Raw genomic sequence first — 15546 nt, 5'->3', positions numbered from 1 at the left:
AAAAAAAAAAAAGGCCAGACGCAGTGGCTCACGCCTGTAATCCTAACACTTTCAGAGGCCGAGGTGGGCGGATTGCCTGAGCTCGAGTTCGAGACCAGCCTCGGCAACACGGTGAAACCCCGTCTCTACTAAAAATACCAAAAAAATTAGCCGGATTTGGCGGCGTGCACCTGTAGTCCCAGTTACTTGGGAGGCTGAGGCAGGAGAATTGCTTGAACCCAGGAGGCGGAGGCTGCAGTGAGCCAAGATGGCGCCACTGCACTCCAGCCGGGGCGACAGCGACAGCGAGAGACTATAAAAAAAAAAAAAAAAAAAAAAATTTCTGACCTCTTTTGTTTTGCTTGTAGGTTGTAAGACCCCATTACAGGAAGGGTTCTGTCCCCTACCCAGAAGGAAGGAATGCTGCACAGAGAGGCCGAAAAGAATCCAGACAGGCCTTGCTGGGCTTCCCCACTCAGTCTGTGAGCATTAGATCATGCCCTTCTTGTCCAGTCCTATTTCTACTCAGCTGTGCATATTTTGTTGAGCCTAAGCATAAAAATGAATATTTTTCCCTGTAACTTTGGGTCTTAATTCTGAAGGTTCCTTTGTTGTGCAAAACCATGACCAAATAAATTTGCATCACTTTCCTCCTATTAATCTGCCTTTTTTCAGTTGAATTTTTAGAGATACCTGAGGACAAAGGGTAAGTTTTCCCTTACACTCCCTTACATTCCACTTGGACTTTTGAAATCACCTTCTCAGTGTTACCTTCCTTTCCACATCACTGAAACTCCTACCCTCATTTATTTTCCCTTCTTAGCATTTGCCATTATCTTTCTTGCTACACACACACACACAACTTACTAGGTTCATCTCTGCCACCAAAATGTAAAACCTACACTAATGGGGTCTTTTCTCTATCTTCTTTATCCCAGGGACTATCACTGTAGCACACAGCAATCACTCAAATATTTGTGGGATCAATAAATGGGAATACAACTCATGCAGACTGCAGTCATCTCAAATTAAGTAAAAGACAACAGCCTAAAGCCACATTTTCAATGAAATGATCATCACATTCTCAAAACTCTTCGACAACTTTTATAAAATGGGACTTCGGCCAGGCACGGTGGCTCATGTCTGCAATCACAACACTTTGGGAGGCTGAGGCAGGAGGATCACTTGAGCCCAGGAGAATGAGGCCAGCCTGGGCAAGGTACAGGAGACTCTGTCTCTATGAAAGTAATTTTTTAATTAGCTAGGCATGGTGGTGCATGCCTGTGGTCCCAACTACTCGGGAGACTCAGATGAGAGGATCACCTGAGAGGTTAAGGCTGCAGTGAGCCATGTTTGTGCCACTGCACTCCAGTCCAGGTAACAGAGCAAGACCCTGCTTTTAAAAAACAAAAGATGTAGTCCCAGCTACTTGGAGAGCTGAGGTGGTAGGATCACTTGAGCCCGGGGGGTTGAGGTCAGTGAGCAGAGATCAAGCCAACGCACTTCAACCTGGGAATAGAGTGAGATCCTGTCTCCAAAAAAAGAAAAGGGGGGCATTTCACAGACAGTTCTGAAAGCAAAGGCACTTTCAGCAAAGGCAGAGAAATTGCCTATCTGTGTGTGTCTTCTGTGCTCTACTACCTACTAGTTTTCTGACCTTAGGACCCATTCCAAGCCTGTTTTCCTCCTCACTTCCAAAATGATTTTACCCAAGGTAATGGCAGTTTTGAAGCATGAATAAGACAGACCAAGTAAAGTGCTTAGTACTGGATCAAGACATTACACAGTACTCAATAAATCGTAGCTACTTTTATTACCAGCAGGCCATTAGTTTCGCAGAGGAAGGAGTTTCTACAGGTGGTGATCTAGTCTCTGGTTCCGTCTTTCACTCTCTTACCTGTGGCCTTGGGCACATCATTTAATCTGTCTTTAAAGCTATTTCCCACGTTCATAAACCACGTGGGCGAGTGAAAATAATTCAACCCTTTCTTTTTTCCCAAATAGAAAAATACTTGAGATTTTAGCACTGATCCATCAGAGAAGCCTCACTGGAAAACCTGTGCAGAAACGAAAACTTGGTACCGTTCACTATCCTCAAGCTTATAGAATTAAAAAGTAACAGACATAATAGGCATAAATACTCAGAAAACATGGACATGTCTCATGTCAAATAAGAACAGAAAGTTGGTGTGTAAAAAATCTGAATTAACTGTCAATATATAAAACACAGAATACTGACTGTTTTTAAAAAGAATTGTTTATTTACTGAACCTGGGGCATATTAGATACAACCAATTTTAAATTTACATATTTTAAGTCAATTTTGAAGTGTTTCACACACACAAAAAAAACTGGTATGCAACAGTTGTCCTAAGGTGAAAGTCACCTCATTAATAAACTGTTGCACGTGTTCTCACCCAAGGTGGAAAAATTGCTTATCCTGAACATGAAAACCTGTAACAAATTTAAATTAATTATATAAAACTCGTTACTTGTAGTCTTCCCCTTGCAAAGATCAAAAAAAAAAAAATGTACAAGTAACTAATATATATCAGTCACAACATAATCCTGGATCATCCCCATACCGAAACCAGATGCTCTTTTAATTTTAAACCCATCATCAGAGAACAAGAGAAAGTCATTTCATTTTACACAAAACAAGATTCACATGTGCCAAAAAAGAAAGACCCAAGAAAAACAAAAACCCAAACCCTAATGCTGACACTGATGTTCAGTGCCCTAAACAGTGGCCCAAAGGCCACTGATCAAAAATAAAATAGTGGCTGTATATCACTGCAATGAAACCCAAGAGGCTTTAACCCTTTGGCATCAGAAATCTGGATTTTTCCAATTACGTAAATGTTTATTTCCTACATGCCAAGAGTGGGGGAAGTGAATGTGCCAGTGTGGAAAGAAAAAGAGCCACCACTCACTGGGACACCCAGAGAATTGGCTTTAACAGACAATTAGAAGGTTAGACAGAAACCCAAAAATGGTTATTAGCTGCTTGTGTCATCAATTTAAGTGGAGATGATTAAGTCCTAAGGTACAATGTAAAAATGTGTGCGGGAAAATGTATGCTGAGTCGTACTTTTAAAGCAAAAGAAGAAAACAAAGTATGAAAGTACCCAGCCTGGTGGCATACGCTCAAGTCAGAGAACTCTGCCGTTAGGATGGGCAGAAACCGTCAAGATTCATACTGTTGTTTCTCATAAGGACTCAACAAAATGAATCTGTAGTGACTTGAACCACAGACTGAGGGAATCCAAAGAATGCAGTCATTTTAGTAAAGTACTATCAGGCTTTGTGCTGATTTCCTGAACAAACTGCATTATATTATGAAAACACAAGTAAAAGAAGTAATAAAAACTATACTCCCATATTTCACTTACAGTGTTTGAGTTCCTGGAAGGACCTATATAATGGAGGCAGCATTCAAACAAGAAATTATGCCAATCAACTGTCAAATTTGCACTATAATTTTCCTAAAAAGGTGTTTTTCCCCCAATATCTATTCATCACAAAGAAACATAAATTGTGAATGTACAGTTCAGAAAATAAAAATGGAGAAACTAATGACATTATTATGACCAAGGTGTTTGGTAAACAGTGAATTCTGAGTTGGGATCATCAGGAAGAGGCTTTTTAAACAACCCTCCGGACTTCAAAAAATCTCTTCAGGTAGTAGATCTGTCCCAATGTCATGGCAACTAGAACAAGAGCTTCAAAGAAGGACCAAAGGACCACTCTGCTGTTTGTGTTGTCGTTGACTGTTGAGGACAAAACAAACAAACAAAATTTAACAATTCTCCCCCAAAAAACATAGGCATCATATTCTAGTCTTCACTCTGTGTGAAAGTAATATTGTGTACACCATTCATAGAATAGATGTTCCTCAAATTAAGATGGGGTTACATCCCAATAAACCCAGCTTACGTTGAAAATACCTAAGTCAAAAATATATTTAATACACCTAACCTAGCAAACATCATAGCTTAGCCTAGCCTACCTAAAACATGATCAGAGCACTTACATTAGCCTACAGTTGAGCAAAAGCATCTAACAACACAAAGATTATTTTATAATAAAGTGTTGTATATCTCATATAAGTTAAACTGCATTTTATTATTATTTTATATTTTATTTATCAAGTTAGTGAACACTGCACCAAAAGTAAAAAACAGAATGGTTGCATGGGTACTTGATGCTCAGTTTCTTCTGAATGCACATCAGAATTTCTTCTTTTGCACCATCATAAAGATGAAAATTTCTAAGTGAAGTCATTGTAACCTATGGGTCACCTATACTGTAAATACTTTTGTCTCTGAGCAACTCAACATACTCAGAAGCAAATATTTTTTTGTTTGCTCTGTTGCCCAGGCTGGAATGCCATGACACAATCATAGTTCACTGCAACCTTGAACTGGACTCAAACAATCCTGCCACCTCAGCCTCCTGAGTAGCTGGGAGTACAGGTATGCACCAGTCCATCCGACTAATTTTTTCTGTTTTTGTAGAGAAAGGGTCTTGCTATGTTGCCCAAGTTGGTCTTGAACTCCCGGCCTCAACTGATCCTCCTGCCTCAGCCTCCCAAAGTAGAAGCAAAGATTTTTAAAAGAAACCTTAAAGATTCACTGGGTACAGCCAAGTCCATTCTGCTTGTATACAGGGAGCAGAGAAGAAAAGGTGACTTGCCCAAGGTCATAATTCTAGGGTTAAAACCCAATCCAACCCTCTTTCTCCCTCACCATTGAAACGTCCTGTATTAGTATCCATTTTGCTGAATCAGAAAACTGACTTCTAAAAAAATTAAGAAATTATTTCAAAATCACCGTTATCCAAAATGCAATTATTTACAACATCAAAATATGGCAGTCTGAGTGTCTTTTTCCCCAAATATGTGACAAATATTTGTTCAGCACCTGTGTACTTGGCAATCGTTCTCAATGGAAGAGGTTACTCAGTTATATGGATCAATACTGACAGTTACTACCAGACCATCAAATACAAGACAAACTATTCTCATCTGTCCTGCTCTCAAACTAAGGATTTGATCCTTAAAGTAAAATAGACATCTACTCTATATTTATTTATTATACTCAATTTGTTACATTCAAGTTTCTGATCAAATTATTTTTATTTATTTATTTATTTTGAGTCAGAGTCTCACTGTCGCCCAGGCTGGAGGGCAGTGGCGTGATCTCAGCTCACTGCAACCTCCGCCTCCTGGGTTCAAGTGATTCTGCTGTCTCAGCCTCCTGAGTAGCTGGGATTACAGGTGCTCAACACCACGCCCAGCTAGTTTTTGTATTTTTAGTAGAGATAGGGCTTCACCATGTTGGCCAGGTTGGTTTTGAACTCTTAACCTTTGGTGATCCGCCTGCCTCGGCCTCCCAAAGTGCTGGGATTATAGGCATAAGCCACCACGCCTGACCGAATTCCTTTTATTTTTAAATGTATTTTATTATTTTTTTTTTTTATGTTTTATGTTTTGACACAGAGTTTCACTCTTGTTGCCTAGACTGGAGTGCAATGATGCGATCTCAGCTCACTGCAACCTCCACCTCCTGGGTTCAAGCGATTCTCCTGCCTCAGCCTCCCGAGTAGCTAGGATTACAAGCATGCACCACCACACCCGGCTAACTTTGTATTTTAGTAATGATGTGGTTTCTCCATGTTAGTCAGGCTGGTCTCGAACTCCCAACCTCAGGTGATCTGCCCGCCTCAGCCTCCCAAAATGCTGGGATTATAGGCATGAGCCACCATGCCTGGCCAATTCATTTTATTTTTTAAAAAAACAGGGTCTCGTGTTGCCCAGGTTGGTCTCAAGCTCCTGACCTCAAGCAATCCTCCTGCCTCAGTCTCTGAAGCAGCGAAGACTACAGGCACAAGCCATTGTGTCCAACTCTCCAGTCAAATGCTATAGCCTTAGCTTTTAAAAATTACTATGCAGGCCAGGCACAGTGGCTCATACCTGTAATCCCAGCACTTTGGGAGGTTGAGGTGGGCGGATCATGAGGTCAGGAGATTGAGACCATCCTGGATAACACTGTGAAACCCCGTCTCTACTAAAAATAGACGTGGTGGCGGGCACCTGTAGTCCCACCTACTTGGGAGGCTGAGGCAGGAGAATGGCATGAACCTGGGAGGCGGAGCTTACAGTGAGCCAAGACTGTGCCACTGCACTCCAGCCTGGGCAACAGAGCGAGACTCCATCTCAAAAAAAAATTTCTATGTAGTATTTTATTTTTCTGCAAATGGCCAACATTAAAAACAATTACACTACAATCCCAACACTTTGGGAGGCCAAGAGGATTGCTTCAGCTCAGGAGTCAGAGGCCAACCCTGGGCAATACGGAGAAACCCAGTCTCTACAATACCAAAAAAAAAAAAAATAGCCAGGTGTAGTGGCACACGCCTGGACTTCCAGCTACTTGGTAGGCCGAGGTACTTCCAGCTACTTGGGAGGCTGAGGCGGGAGGATCACCTGAGCCCAGGAGGTTGAGGATGCAGTGAGCTATCTTGTCACCACAGCACTACAGGCTGGGCAACAGAGTAAGACACTGTGTCTCTAAAAAGGAAACAGGGCCGGGTGCAGTGGCTCACGTCTGTAATCCCAGCACTTTGGGAGGCCAAGGCAGGTGGATCACAAGGTGAAGAGATCGAAACCATCCCGGCCAACGTGGTGAAACCCTGTCTCTACTGAAAATACAAAAATAAGCTGAGCTTAAAGATTTACTGGGTACAGCCAAGTCCATTCTGCTTGTATACAGGGAGCAGAGAAGAAAAGGTGACTTGCCCAAGGTCACAATTCTAGGGTTAAAACCCAACCCAACCATCTTTCTCCCTCACCACTGAAACGTCCTATATTAGTATCCATTTTGCTGAATCAGAAAACTGACTTCTAAAACAATTAAGGAATTATTTCAAAATCACCGTTATCCAAAATGCAATTATTTACAACGTCAAAATATGGTGGTGGCGTGCGTCTGTAGTCCCAACTACTCAGGAGGCTGAGGCAGGAGAATTGCTTGAACTCAGGAGGCGGAGATTGCAGTGAGCCGAGATCGCACCACTGCACTCCAGCCTGGGCGACAGAGCAAGACTCCATCTTAAAAAAAAAAAAAACAAAAAACAGGAAAAAAAACAGAGTCTGATAAAAAGAAAATAGGCCAGGCACAGTGGCTCATGCCTGTAATCCCAACACTTTGAAAGGCAGAGGCGGGTGGATCACTCAAGCCCACGAGTTCAAGACCAGCCTAAGCAACTTCTGGGTTCAAGTGATTCTCCTGTCTCAGCCTCCCAAGCAGCTGGGATTACATGTGCCCAGCTAATTTCTGTATTTTTAGTAGAGATGGGGTTTTACCATATTGGCCAGGCTGGTCTCTTGGCCAGGCTGGTCTCGAACTACTGACCTCGTGATTTGCCTGCCTCGGCCTCCCAAAGTGCTGGGATTACAGGCATGAGCCACTGCGCCCGGCCTAATTTTTGTATTTTTAGTAGAGACGGGGTTTCACCATGTTGGCCAGGCTGGTCTCAAACTCCTGACCTCAGGTGATCCTCCCGCCTCGACCTCCCAAAGAAAAATGCACCTTTAAGTTTAAATAGAACACACTGAAGCACAATAACATCAGAATGCAGTGACCTGGGACACTGTCCTCATGCCACTCATATATTAGCCTGATCTAGAAGCAACACATTATTACAACACTGTAGTGAAAGGGTCTCATTATGTTCGCTGCTGAGGAGTAGGTCCTATAGGAAGACTCACAAAAACAAAACATTATGGGAACCATTTGCTTTGTAAATTTAAACTGAATACCTATAAATTCAATTCTAGAAACTGCTAACACTTTTTATTTTATTTTATTTTTTTTTGAGATGGAGTCTCGCTCTGTCGCCCAGGCTGGAGTGCAGTGGCCAGATCTCAGCTCACTGCAAGCTCCGCCTCCCGGGTTTACGCCATTCTCCTGCCTCAGCCTCCCGAGTAGCTGGGACTACAGGCGCCCACCACCTCGCCCGGCTAGTTTTTTTTTTGTATTTTTTAGTAGAGATGGGGTTTCACCGTGTTAGCCAGGATGGTCTCAATCTCCTAACCTCGTGATCCACCCGTCTCGGCCTCCCAAAGTGCTGGGATTACAGGCTTCAGCCACCGCGCCCGGCCTAACACTTCTAAATAAGAACACATAGCTCACTATTTGTGAAACAAATACAGGAGTATCTCCACTCAAATCATGGGTGAGAGAACAAGGTTGGACCCCCTAAAGACTGGAAGACATGTGCTTCCTCTGGCCACTGTGTTCCCAAGAACTTCTATAACTCGAAGGCCATCTGGTCTGAACCAGTTAAACTTGCAAAGCAGAGGAACTTGCCCTCTGACTTAGTTCAGTGCCCTTCCAACTCCAGACTGGGCTGGTCCCCATCTGGGAACAAGGTAACCAACACATGGGTCCCAACAAGGTAAGAGGGAAAAAGTGAAGATTCCAGCTGGTGAGATTAAGAGTGGAGGCAAGGAGAAAAAATTGTGAGGCAAGAGGTTCGAGTGTTTGTAGACAAGCCTTGGTCCATAACATGCCCCACTCCAGTCCTAAAACAAGTGGGGATGAGGGGAGTTCTCCAGGCTATTACATTTACACACCTTCCTGCCAACACAACCTGATGTCTGTGCTCTAGATCCTGAAGATTTGTTTCCATAAGTAGCAAGAACAGATTTAAGGGTGGGAAAAACAGAAACCATATCTGGAAGAAATTCAAGCTGTGCTTATCTCTTTAAGTTACTCTTCACTCCCTACCCCAGTCTCCGAACAAAGATTCCTGACATAGAATCACTGCCCTTAAGACAAGAGCTTGCTCCCAAGCAATCCCCCGCCTCAGCCTCCTGAGTAGCTGGGACTACAGATGCGTGCCACCACGCCCAGCTAATTTTTGTAGTTTTAGTAGAGACGGGATTTCACCATGTTGGCCAGGATGGTCTCAATCTCTGGACCTTGTGATCCACCCACGTCAGCCTCCCAAAGTGCTGGGATTACAGGCGTGAGCCACTGCCCCTGGCCACTTTGTTCTTTTATCATCTCCCCAAGAACTACCTGAAGGATGAAAACACCGCACAATGGTGTGGCTCTGAACCTAATCAATGGAATTGGTCTGTCTGTCAATATAGTACCTCTTAATTTTAAATGCAAAAGCCTAATGTTTAATGCTCTATCCAGTTCTAAACAGACTTTTGCAACCTAACACAAGATTTCAATCATCACTGTTTCCACAGAAAATTACATTCCAAGTTCCCAACTTACAAACTTGAGGACCCAAGTTGATCTTCACCTGGTGACTTGCCTGTACTCATGTTTTGGTGTTTTCTATTCTAACTATAGTAAGCCTTCCATTGTAGTAAAAAGATTAAATCTCAGCATCTAATATTAATCCCACTGGCATGTAAGTTTCAGGTATGTGATTAAAAACCAATGCAATACCCATTTTACAACACTTTTCCCTTCTGAGAAAACGATTAGCTTATTCCTTAGCTCACCATACATTTTTAAAAACCCGAACTTTTTTTTTTTTTTTTTTCCTGAGACAGAGTCTAGCTCTGTTGCCCAGGCTGGAGTGCAGTGGCCCAATCTCAGCTCACTGCAACCTCTGCCTCCTGGGTTCAAGTGATTCTCATGCCTCAGCCTCCCAAGTAGCTGGGACTATAGGTGCACGCCACCACAGCCAGCTAATTTTTTTATTTTTTGTAGAGACGGGGTTTTACTATGTTGGCCAGGCTGGTCTCGAACTCCCAAGCTCAGGTGATCCACCTGCCTCAGCCTCCCAAAGTGCTGAGATTACAGGTGTAAGCCACCATGCCCGGCCAGAAAACCAAACTCTTAAAAACTTGCACTAAATCTTAATAGCATTTTCTGGTTTAGAATGAATGTCCCAATAATAAACTACAAAGCTCCATACACGTGTATGCTCAAAAAATATCTCGTGTAGGTACACTTTTAAAGCCAATGCTTTCACACAAAATTTGCGAAGTTTCCAAATGAGGAAAATACAAGCAAGCTGTTGAGTAAAACAATCTTCACCATCAGACGCTGCTGCAAAGTGACGGCATTCACTTACTGGCTCTGTGTATCCTCTCCCGGACTTCCATGTATTCCTGTTCGTGCTTTACAGCTGTCATCGCCACTGCTAGCTCATTGATCATTTCTTCTAGCTTGTTCTGGTGAGCTACAGAATAATTTGAAAACAACACACATTTGTCAATGTCTTTTTTTTTTTTTTTTTGAGACAGAGTCTCGTTCTGTTGCCCAAGCTGAAGTGCACTGGCACTCAATCTCAGCTCACTGCAACCTCCGCCTCCCGGGTTGAAGCGATTCTCCTGCCTCAGCCTCCAGAATAACAGACTACAGGCGCACGCTGCCACACCCAGCTAATTTTTGTAGTTTTAGTAGAGACGGGGTTTCACCATGTTGGTCAGGCTGGTCTTGAACTCCTGACCTCAGGTGATCCACCTGCCTCAGCCTCCCAAAATAGTGGAATTACAGGCATGAGCCACTGCGTCCAGCCATCTTTTTTTTTTCAAGACAGGATCTCACTCTTATCACCCAGGCTCAAGTACAGTGGTGCAATTATAGCTCACTGTAACCTCAAATTCCTGGGCTCAAGCAATCCCCTGCCTCAGCCTCCTGAGTAGCTGGGACTACAGGGGTGCATCACTACACCTGACTACCATTTTATTTTTATTTTTTAGAGACAGGGTCTCACTATGTTGCCTAGGCTGGGGCAATCTCTTTTTGAAAAATACTTATAAAATAACTTTTTAAAATCCTCAGAGAAGGCCTGCAAAAGAAGCTACTTTTGAAATGGTTCAAACATCAATTTGGACCACTGATATGAATCATGTCAATTTAATTCTCAAAGCATTTTTAAAAGTCCCTTCCCAGTAGAGAAACCTCTTTCAGGGTAGGAAACATACTATATAATGGTTACTAAGGAAAGGAAAACAACCCCAGAAAATTTCTTTTAATGAAATGTTGGTTCGTAAAGTTCACTATACTATTAACTATGGAAAAGTAGTAAAACATTGAGGAGGGGGACTAAGAGCACAAATAAATACATGTATTTTAAAAATATAATCCTACAAATAACAAAATCTAAGAGTCATGTAACTCTAATATTAAGGAGCAGCACCAAAACAGACTTTTAATCTCTACGAAGCTGAGCAGAGAAAAACATCAAAACGCTCTTAGGAAAATCCACACCAACTCAAACATTCTTCTTTGACAAAGTAATGATTTCACTATAGTGGGGAACAGCAGGCAATGTAAGTAGAGAGACAAGTCCTTAGTGGCACAAGTTTTCAACCAGGTATCCTCTTGAACCAAAAATACACACAAGGTACTGTTCTGAAGAGTAAGCATATGCTTTTAGGTAGTGCCACGTTATGAGAATGAACAGATAGGCAGGAGAGAAACAGCACCAGGAAACATTCCGGGGGGAAGGGGGATCTCTTCATCCCTGCCCAAGACTGGGTCTCTTCTGGGATTCCAGATTCTCAAAGACAATCCCAAGTTTCTTAGGAGAAACCAAGGGCCTCTACCATTGAAGGTGGTTGAATTGGAATGTCAAACGGTCGCTCACTCGAAATTTCCCTTTGGAAGCCCCATGCACCACATGAAACCGATAGAGCAGGGTTCCTCAGCAGTGGCATTGTCGCCATTTTGGACCAAATGCTGTTCCACATTGTGGGACGCTGTCTGATGCACTGTAGGGTATTTAGCAGCCTCCATGGCCTCCAGCCCTAGATGCCTGTAGCACCTACCCCCGTCTTCCAATAAAAAATGCCTCCAGAGATTGCCAAATATCCCCTGGGGCAAGAAGATCATCCTCACTTGAGAACCACTGCTTTGGAGGAAGGCTTGATTTGACAGCTGCCATTCATTGACATTAACAAGCAAAAGCAAGAATTTTGGATATATGTTAAAAAATCATCTAAGAAGTTCAATATTCACATTCATCAACCAACATTTTCAAACTAAGTAGGATCAATCTCCAGAAAATAAACCAAAAAAGCCTTTCAGAACTCCTCATTCTCCCTGAAAATTAGTCAAGTCCTACTCTGTAAGTGGCCGTGAAAAATGAGCACAGGAATTACTAAGTAGCAGGACTCTCTAAACTCTATAGATTTCAAAATCTAACCAAACAACTCAGCTTCTTGATGACGTTAGCACTCTACTAATACTGAATATCTGGGACAAGTGTTACCATGCTAATAGGATACTATGAAATGTGTGAAACGACGACACTAGCTTCAAAAAGTCTTGGCATGCACTGTGGGGAAAAGAAAACCCACCACCAAATGTACTGGCTCCCAGAAAGCAATTTATCCAAAACCACCAAGAACCAATCAGGGTTTATTACTGGTAACCTGGGCAATGAACAATCTAACTGCAACATACGGCTAAAAGAACTTTTGTCTTGGTATCAACATATGGCTCCTAGAACTGCATTTCATATCTAACCAAGCTTCAGGTTAGGAAGTCTACAAAATACTTTCTACAAAGCCAAAGGCACCATTTGCTATGAGCTATGTTTAATTGGGACTATTGTCCCCTTATCATTGAATTTCCACTCTTTAGCACTCTTCTTAAAGAACAAAGATGTTACTACTAAAATGTCAACAGTGTTTTCAGTGCTATTAGTTTAAAATAACCTAACCTATACTTCCTGTCAACCAAAGAAAAAAACCACCAAAAAAATAATCAATCCAATTAGTTGTAGGGGTTTTTTAAGAGAAAAAACACTCTCATGCCAACAAACTGAGGTTAGAAAAAAGAAAGCAGAAATTAGACATTAGCAAACACGGATGCTGTCAAAAAGCAATCCACATACCGTCCCAGGTATCTCCACCACCTAAAGAAAAGTTAAGATATCTTAACACAAAAAGAACCAACAAAAAGTTTAGCTAAACTAGTCATGTATACAAATGAGCGAATAAAGTATATGCCAGGATTAGCAAATAAACAGAAAAAATAACCCAAGACACAAGGAATCTACATGCTCACAAGAGCACAAAATGACTAAGAAAACCTGTTAGAACAAATGTAAAGAACAAAAAAATCCCAGCACTTCAGGAGGCTGAGGCGGGTGGATCACCTTAAGTCAGGAGTTTGAGACCAGCCTGGCCAACATGGTGAAACCCCATCTCTACTAAAAATACAAAAATTAGCCAGGCATGGTGCTGTACACCTGACGCTACTTGGGAGGTTGAGGCAGGAGAATCACTTGAATCCAGGAGGCAGAGGTGGCAGTGAGCCAAGATCAAGCCATTGCACTCCAGCCTGGGCAAAAGAGCAAGACTCCATCTCAAAAAAAATAAATAAAAGAAAAATGAAGAACAAAAAAACAAACACTAGCCTCAAGAAACTTTTTTATTAATTAGGAGACTTGCAAAAAAAAAAAAAGCATATTTCACAAAAAGTTTTTGGTTAAGAAATTTTTAAAAATGCCACTCAGATGGGTAAAAATGTATAGAACTAAAATTAGCTCTTGGAACGTGATATCAATATTCTGAATGTTCATCTCACCTTCTGTTTCCATGTCTTGTCCTTTTGGAGCCTCCCCAATATCAATGGTGAACATTACTATTTTTGGAGTCATGGTGGACATCCGGTTACTAAAACAAAATTTGTATGTTCCATCCATGTGAGCAGCAAATGTGTATTTCCCACTGGATTCTCTGTCTCCTTTGTAAATTCCTTTGTTATCTGGTCCTGTAATCTGGAGGCAAGAGAGAAATGCATAAAATGTCACAAAAGATTTAGTCATAGACTTTGTAAGTAATGTCTAATGGCAGTAAGAAATTCACCAAGAATATGGCTGGGCATGGTGGCTCACGCCTGTAATCCCAGTACTTTGGGAGGCTGAGGCGGGCGGATCACTTGAGGTCAGGAGTTCAAGACCAGCCTGGCCAACATGGTAAAACTCTGTCTCTACTAAAAATACAGAATTAGTTGGGCGTGGTGGCGCCCACCTGTATTCCCAGCTACTCAGGAGGCTGAGGCAGGAGAATCGCTTGAACCCGGGAGACAGAGTTTGCAGTGAGTCGAGATCGCGCCATTGCACTCCAACATAAGCAACAGAGCGAGACTTTGTCCAAAAAAAAAAGAAAAGAAATTCACCAAGAATATGTAACTTTCACTTAGCTCCACTTCGGTAAGTGATAATAACCATTTGGTCTGCAGTTCTCCCACTTTATAAAACAAGGGTTGACTTAATGGCTCTCTAAAACACCTTTCAGTTTTGACATTTATGTCTTATTTATCCTTACTAAACCCCTCAGACAGAAAGCTCACCTGAAATGTGGTCTCTAACTGGCCTAATATCAGCAACAAACATGCAACCGTGACTGACAGCAAAACTCAAAATAAAACAAATATCTTTAAAATGAAGAATTTCTGCATCACCAACAAACATGCAACTGTGACTGACAGTAAAACTCAAGAAAAAAGAAATCTCTTTAAAATGAAGAATTCCTGCATCCCTGGTTGACGTCTTGATTGCAACCTCATGAGATATTCCAAGCCAGAACCACCCAGCTAAGCGTCTCCGTAATTCCTGGCCACAGAAACCACGAGATAATAAACGTTTGTTTTTTTAAAATATAAACAAAATGAATTTTTATCAAATTTCAACGTTTTCCAGATTACTGCCGAACAGTGAAGGAATTCTGCTTTATCTGAGATGCCTGAAGGCTTAGGGGAAAGGACTAGCCTGGAAATGAGAAGACCCAAACTCTCATCCCAGTCTGCTACAAATCAGTTGTTAGGCTGTGGTCAAGCCAGTCGCTCTTTCAAAGTCCATGTCACTCGCATAACTTCGAGACTGGAATAGTTGATCGCTAAATTCCCAGCTAAGTCTAAGAGTTCCTCCTTTCCGTTATCCCCTTATTTTTGGATTTCACTTGTATTGTGTAACTTGTGCCCAGCCCTACTGAGTACACTGTCAAATAGAAACTTTTTAGACTCAATTAGTCATGCCAGCAGATGAATTAAAATAAAAATCAGCGACACCTCATTCTTTTGGTTTACAAAACATGGGTGCAGATTTAGGGACTGCTGGTTTCTTAATTTCCTGTTTTCTCCTGATACTTCACTGCACTGCTTACTCCTAAAACGCATGATCCAACTCCCCGTCTCTCTTAGGCAGAGGAGACTAAACGAGGTAGCTGGATATTTGTCTAAGAGTAGAACCTTAAGGTTGTTTCTATGAAAAAGAAACACGACGCGAAAGTATGCCTAGCATTCAATAGCTTTTTAATCCTCAATCGATTTAAATCTATTTTTTGGAAAAGTTTCCGTGCCATGTTCCAGCATTAATCCGTAACACGAAGGAAAGCAGGTGCCAATTGGATCGAGACCCGCCACAAGCTAACAGCGACTGAGAAGCGCCTATGGGGCCCGGGCTGACACGCGGCGCCTGATTCACAAAGCTCGGCGAGAGGTTCCAACAGGAACCCGTCGTTCAAGGAGAGAAACCAAAGCAACCAAGCATGCCGAAGGAGCCCCCAGGGAATCCCGGAAT

General features: G+C 42.1%; 1 protein-coding gene across 2 annotated transcripts; it reads right to left on the bottom strand.

Annotated features, from left to right (window-relative positions):
- Nucleotides 1-2217: 2217 nt before the first annotated feature.
- Nucleotides 2218-14122, bottom strand: TMED2 (transmembrane emp24 domain trafficking protein 2). Of its 2 annotated transcripts, XM_011988859.1 has the most exons (4): nucleotides 13551-14122; nucleotides 12856-12876; nucleotides 10084-10191; nucleotides 2218-3749 (listed from the first exon to the last, which is right to left on the bottom strand). In XM_011988859.1, the coding sequence occupies exons 1-4, from the start codon at nucleotides 13789-13791 to the stop codon at nucleotides 3625-3627; spliced, it is 495 nt and encodes a 164-aa protein (XP_011844249.1). In that variant the 5' UTR covers nucleotides 13792-14122; the 3' UTR covers nucleotides 2218-3624. The 2 variants fall into 2 exon arrangements, with proteins under 2 accessions (XP_011844249.1, XP_011844250.1); XM_011988860.1 differs by lacking the exon at nucleotides 12856-12876.
- Between the last annotated feature and the right edge of the window lie 1424 nt (nucleotides 14123-15546).

The sequence above is a fragment of the Mandrillus leucophaeus genome, unplaced genomic scaffold, assembly GCF_000951045.1.
Source record: "Mandrillus leucophaeus isolate KB7577 unplaced genomic scaffold, Mleu.le_1.0 Scaffold34, whole genome shotgun sequence".
In the NCBI taxonomy this organism is placed as follows: domain Eukaryota; kingdom Metazoa; phylum Chordata; class Mammalia; order Primates; family Cercopithecidae; genus Mandrillus; species Mandrillus leucophaeus.
Note: the sequence above shows the minus strand (reverse complement) of the source record. Positions and strands in the feature narration are given on the sequence as shown.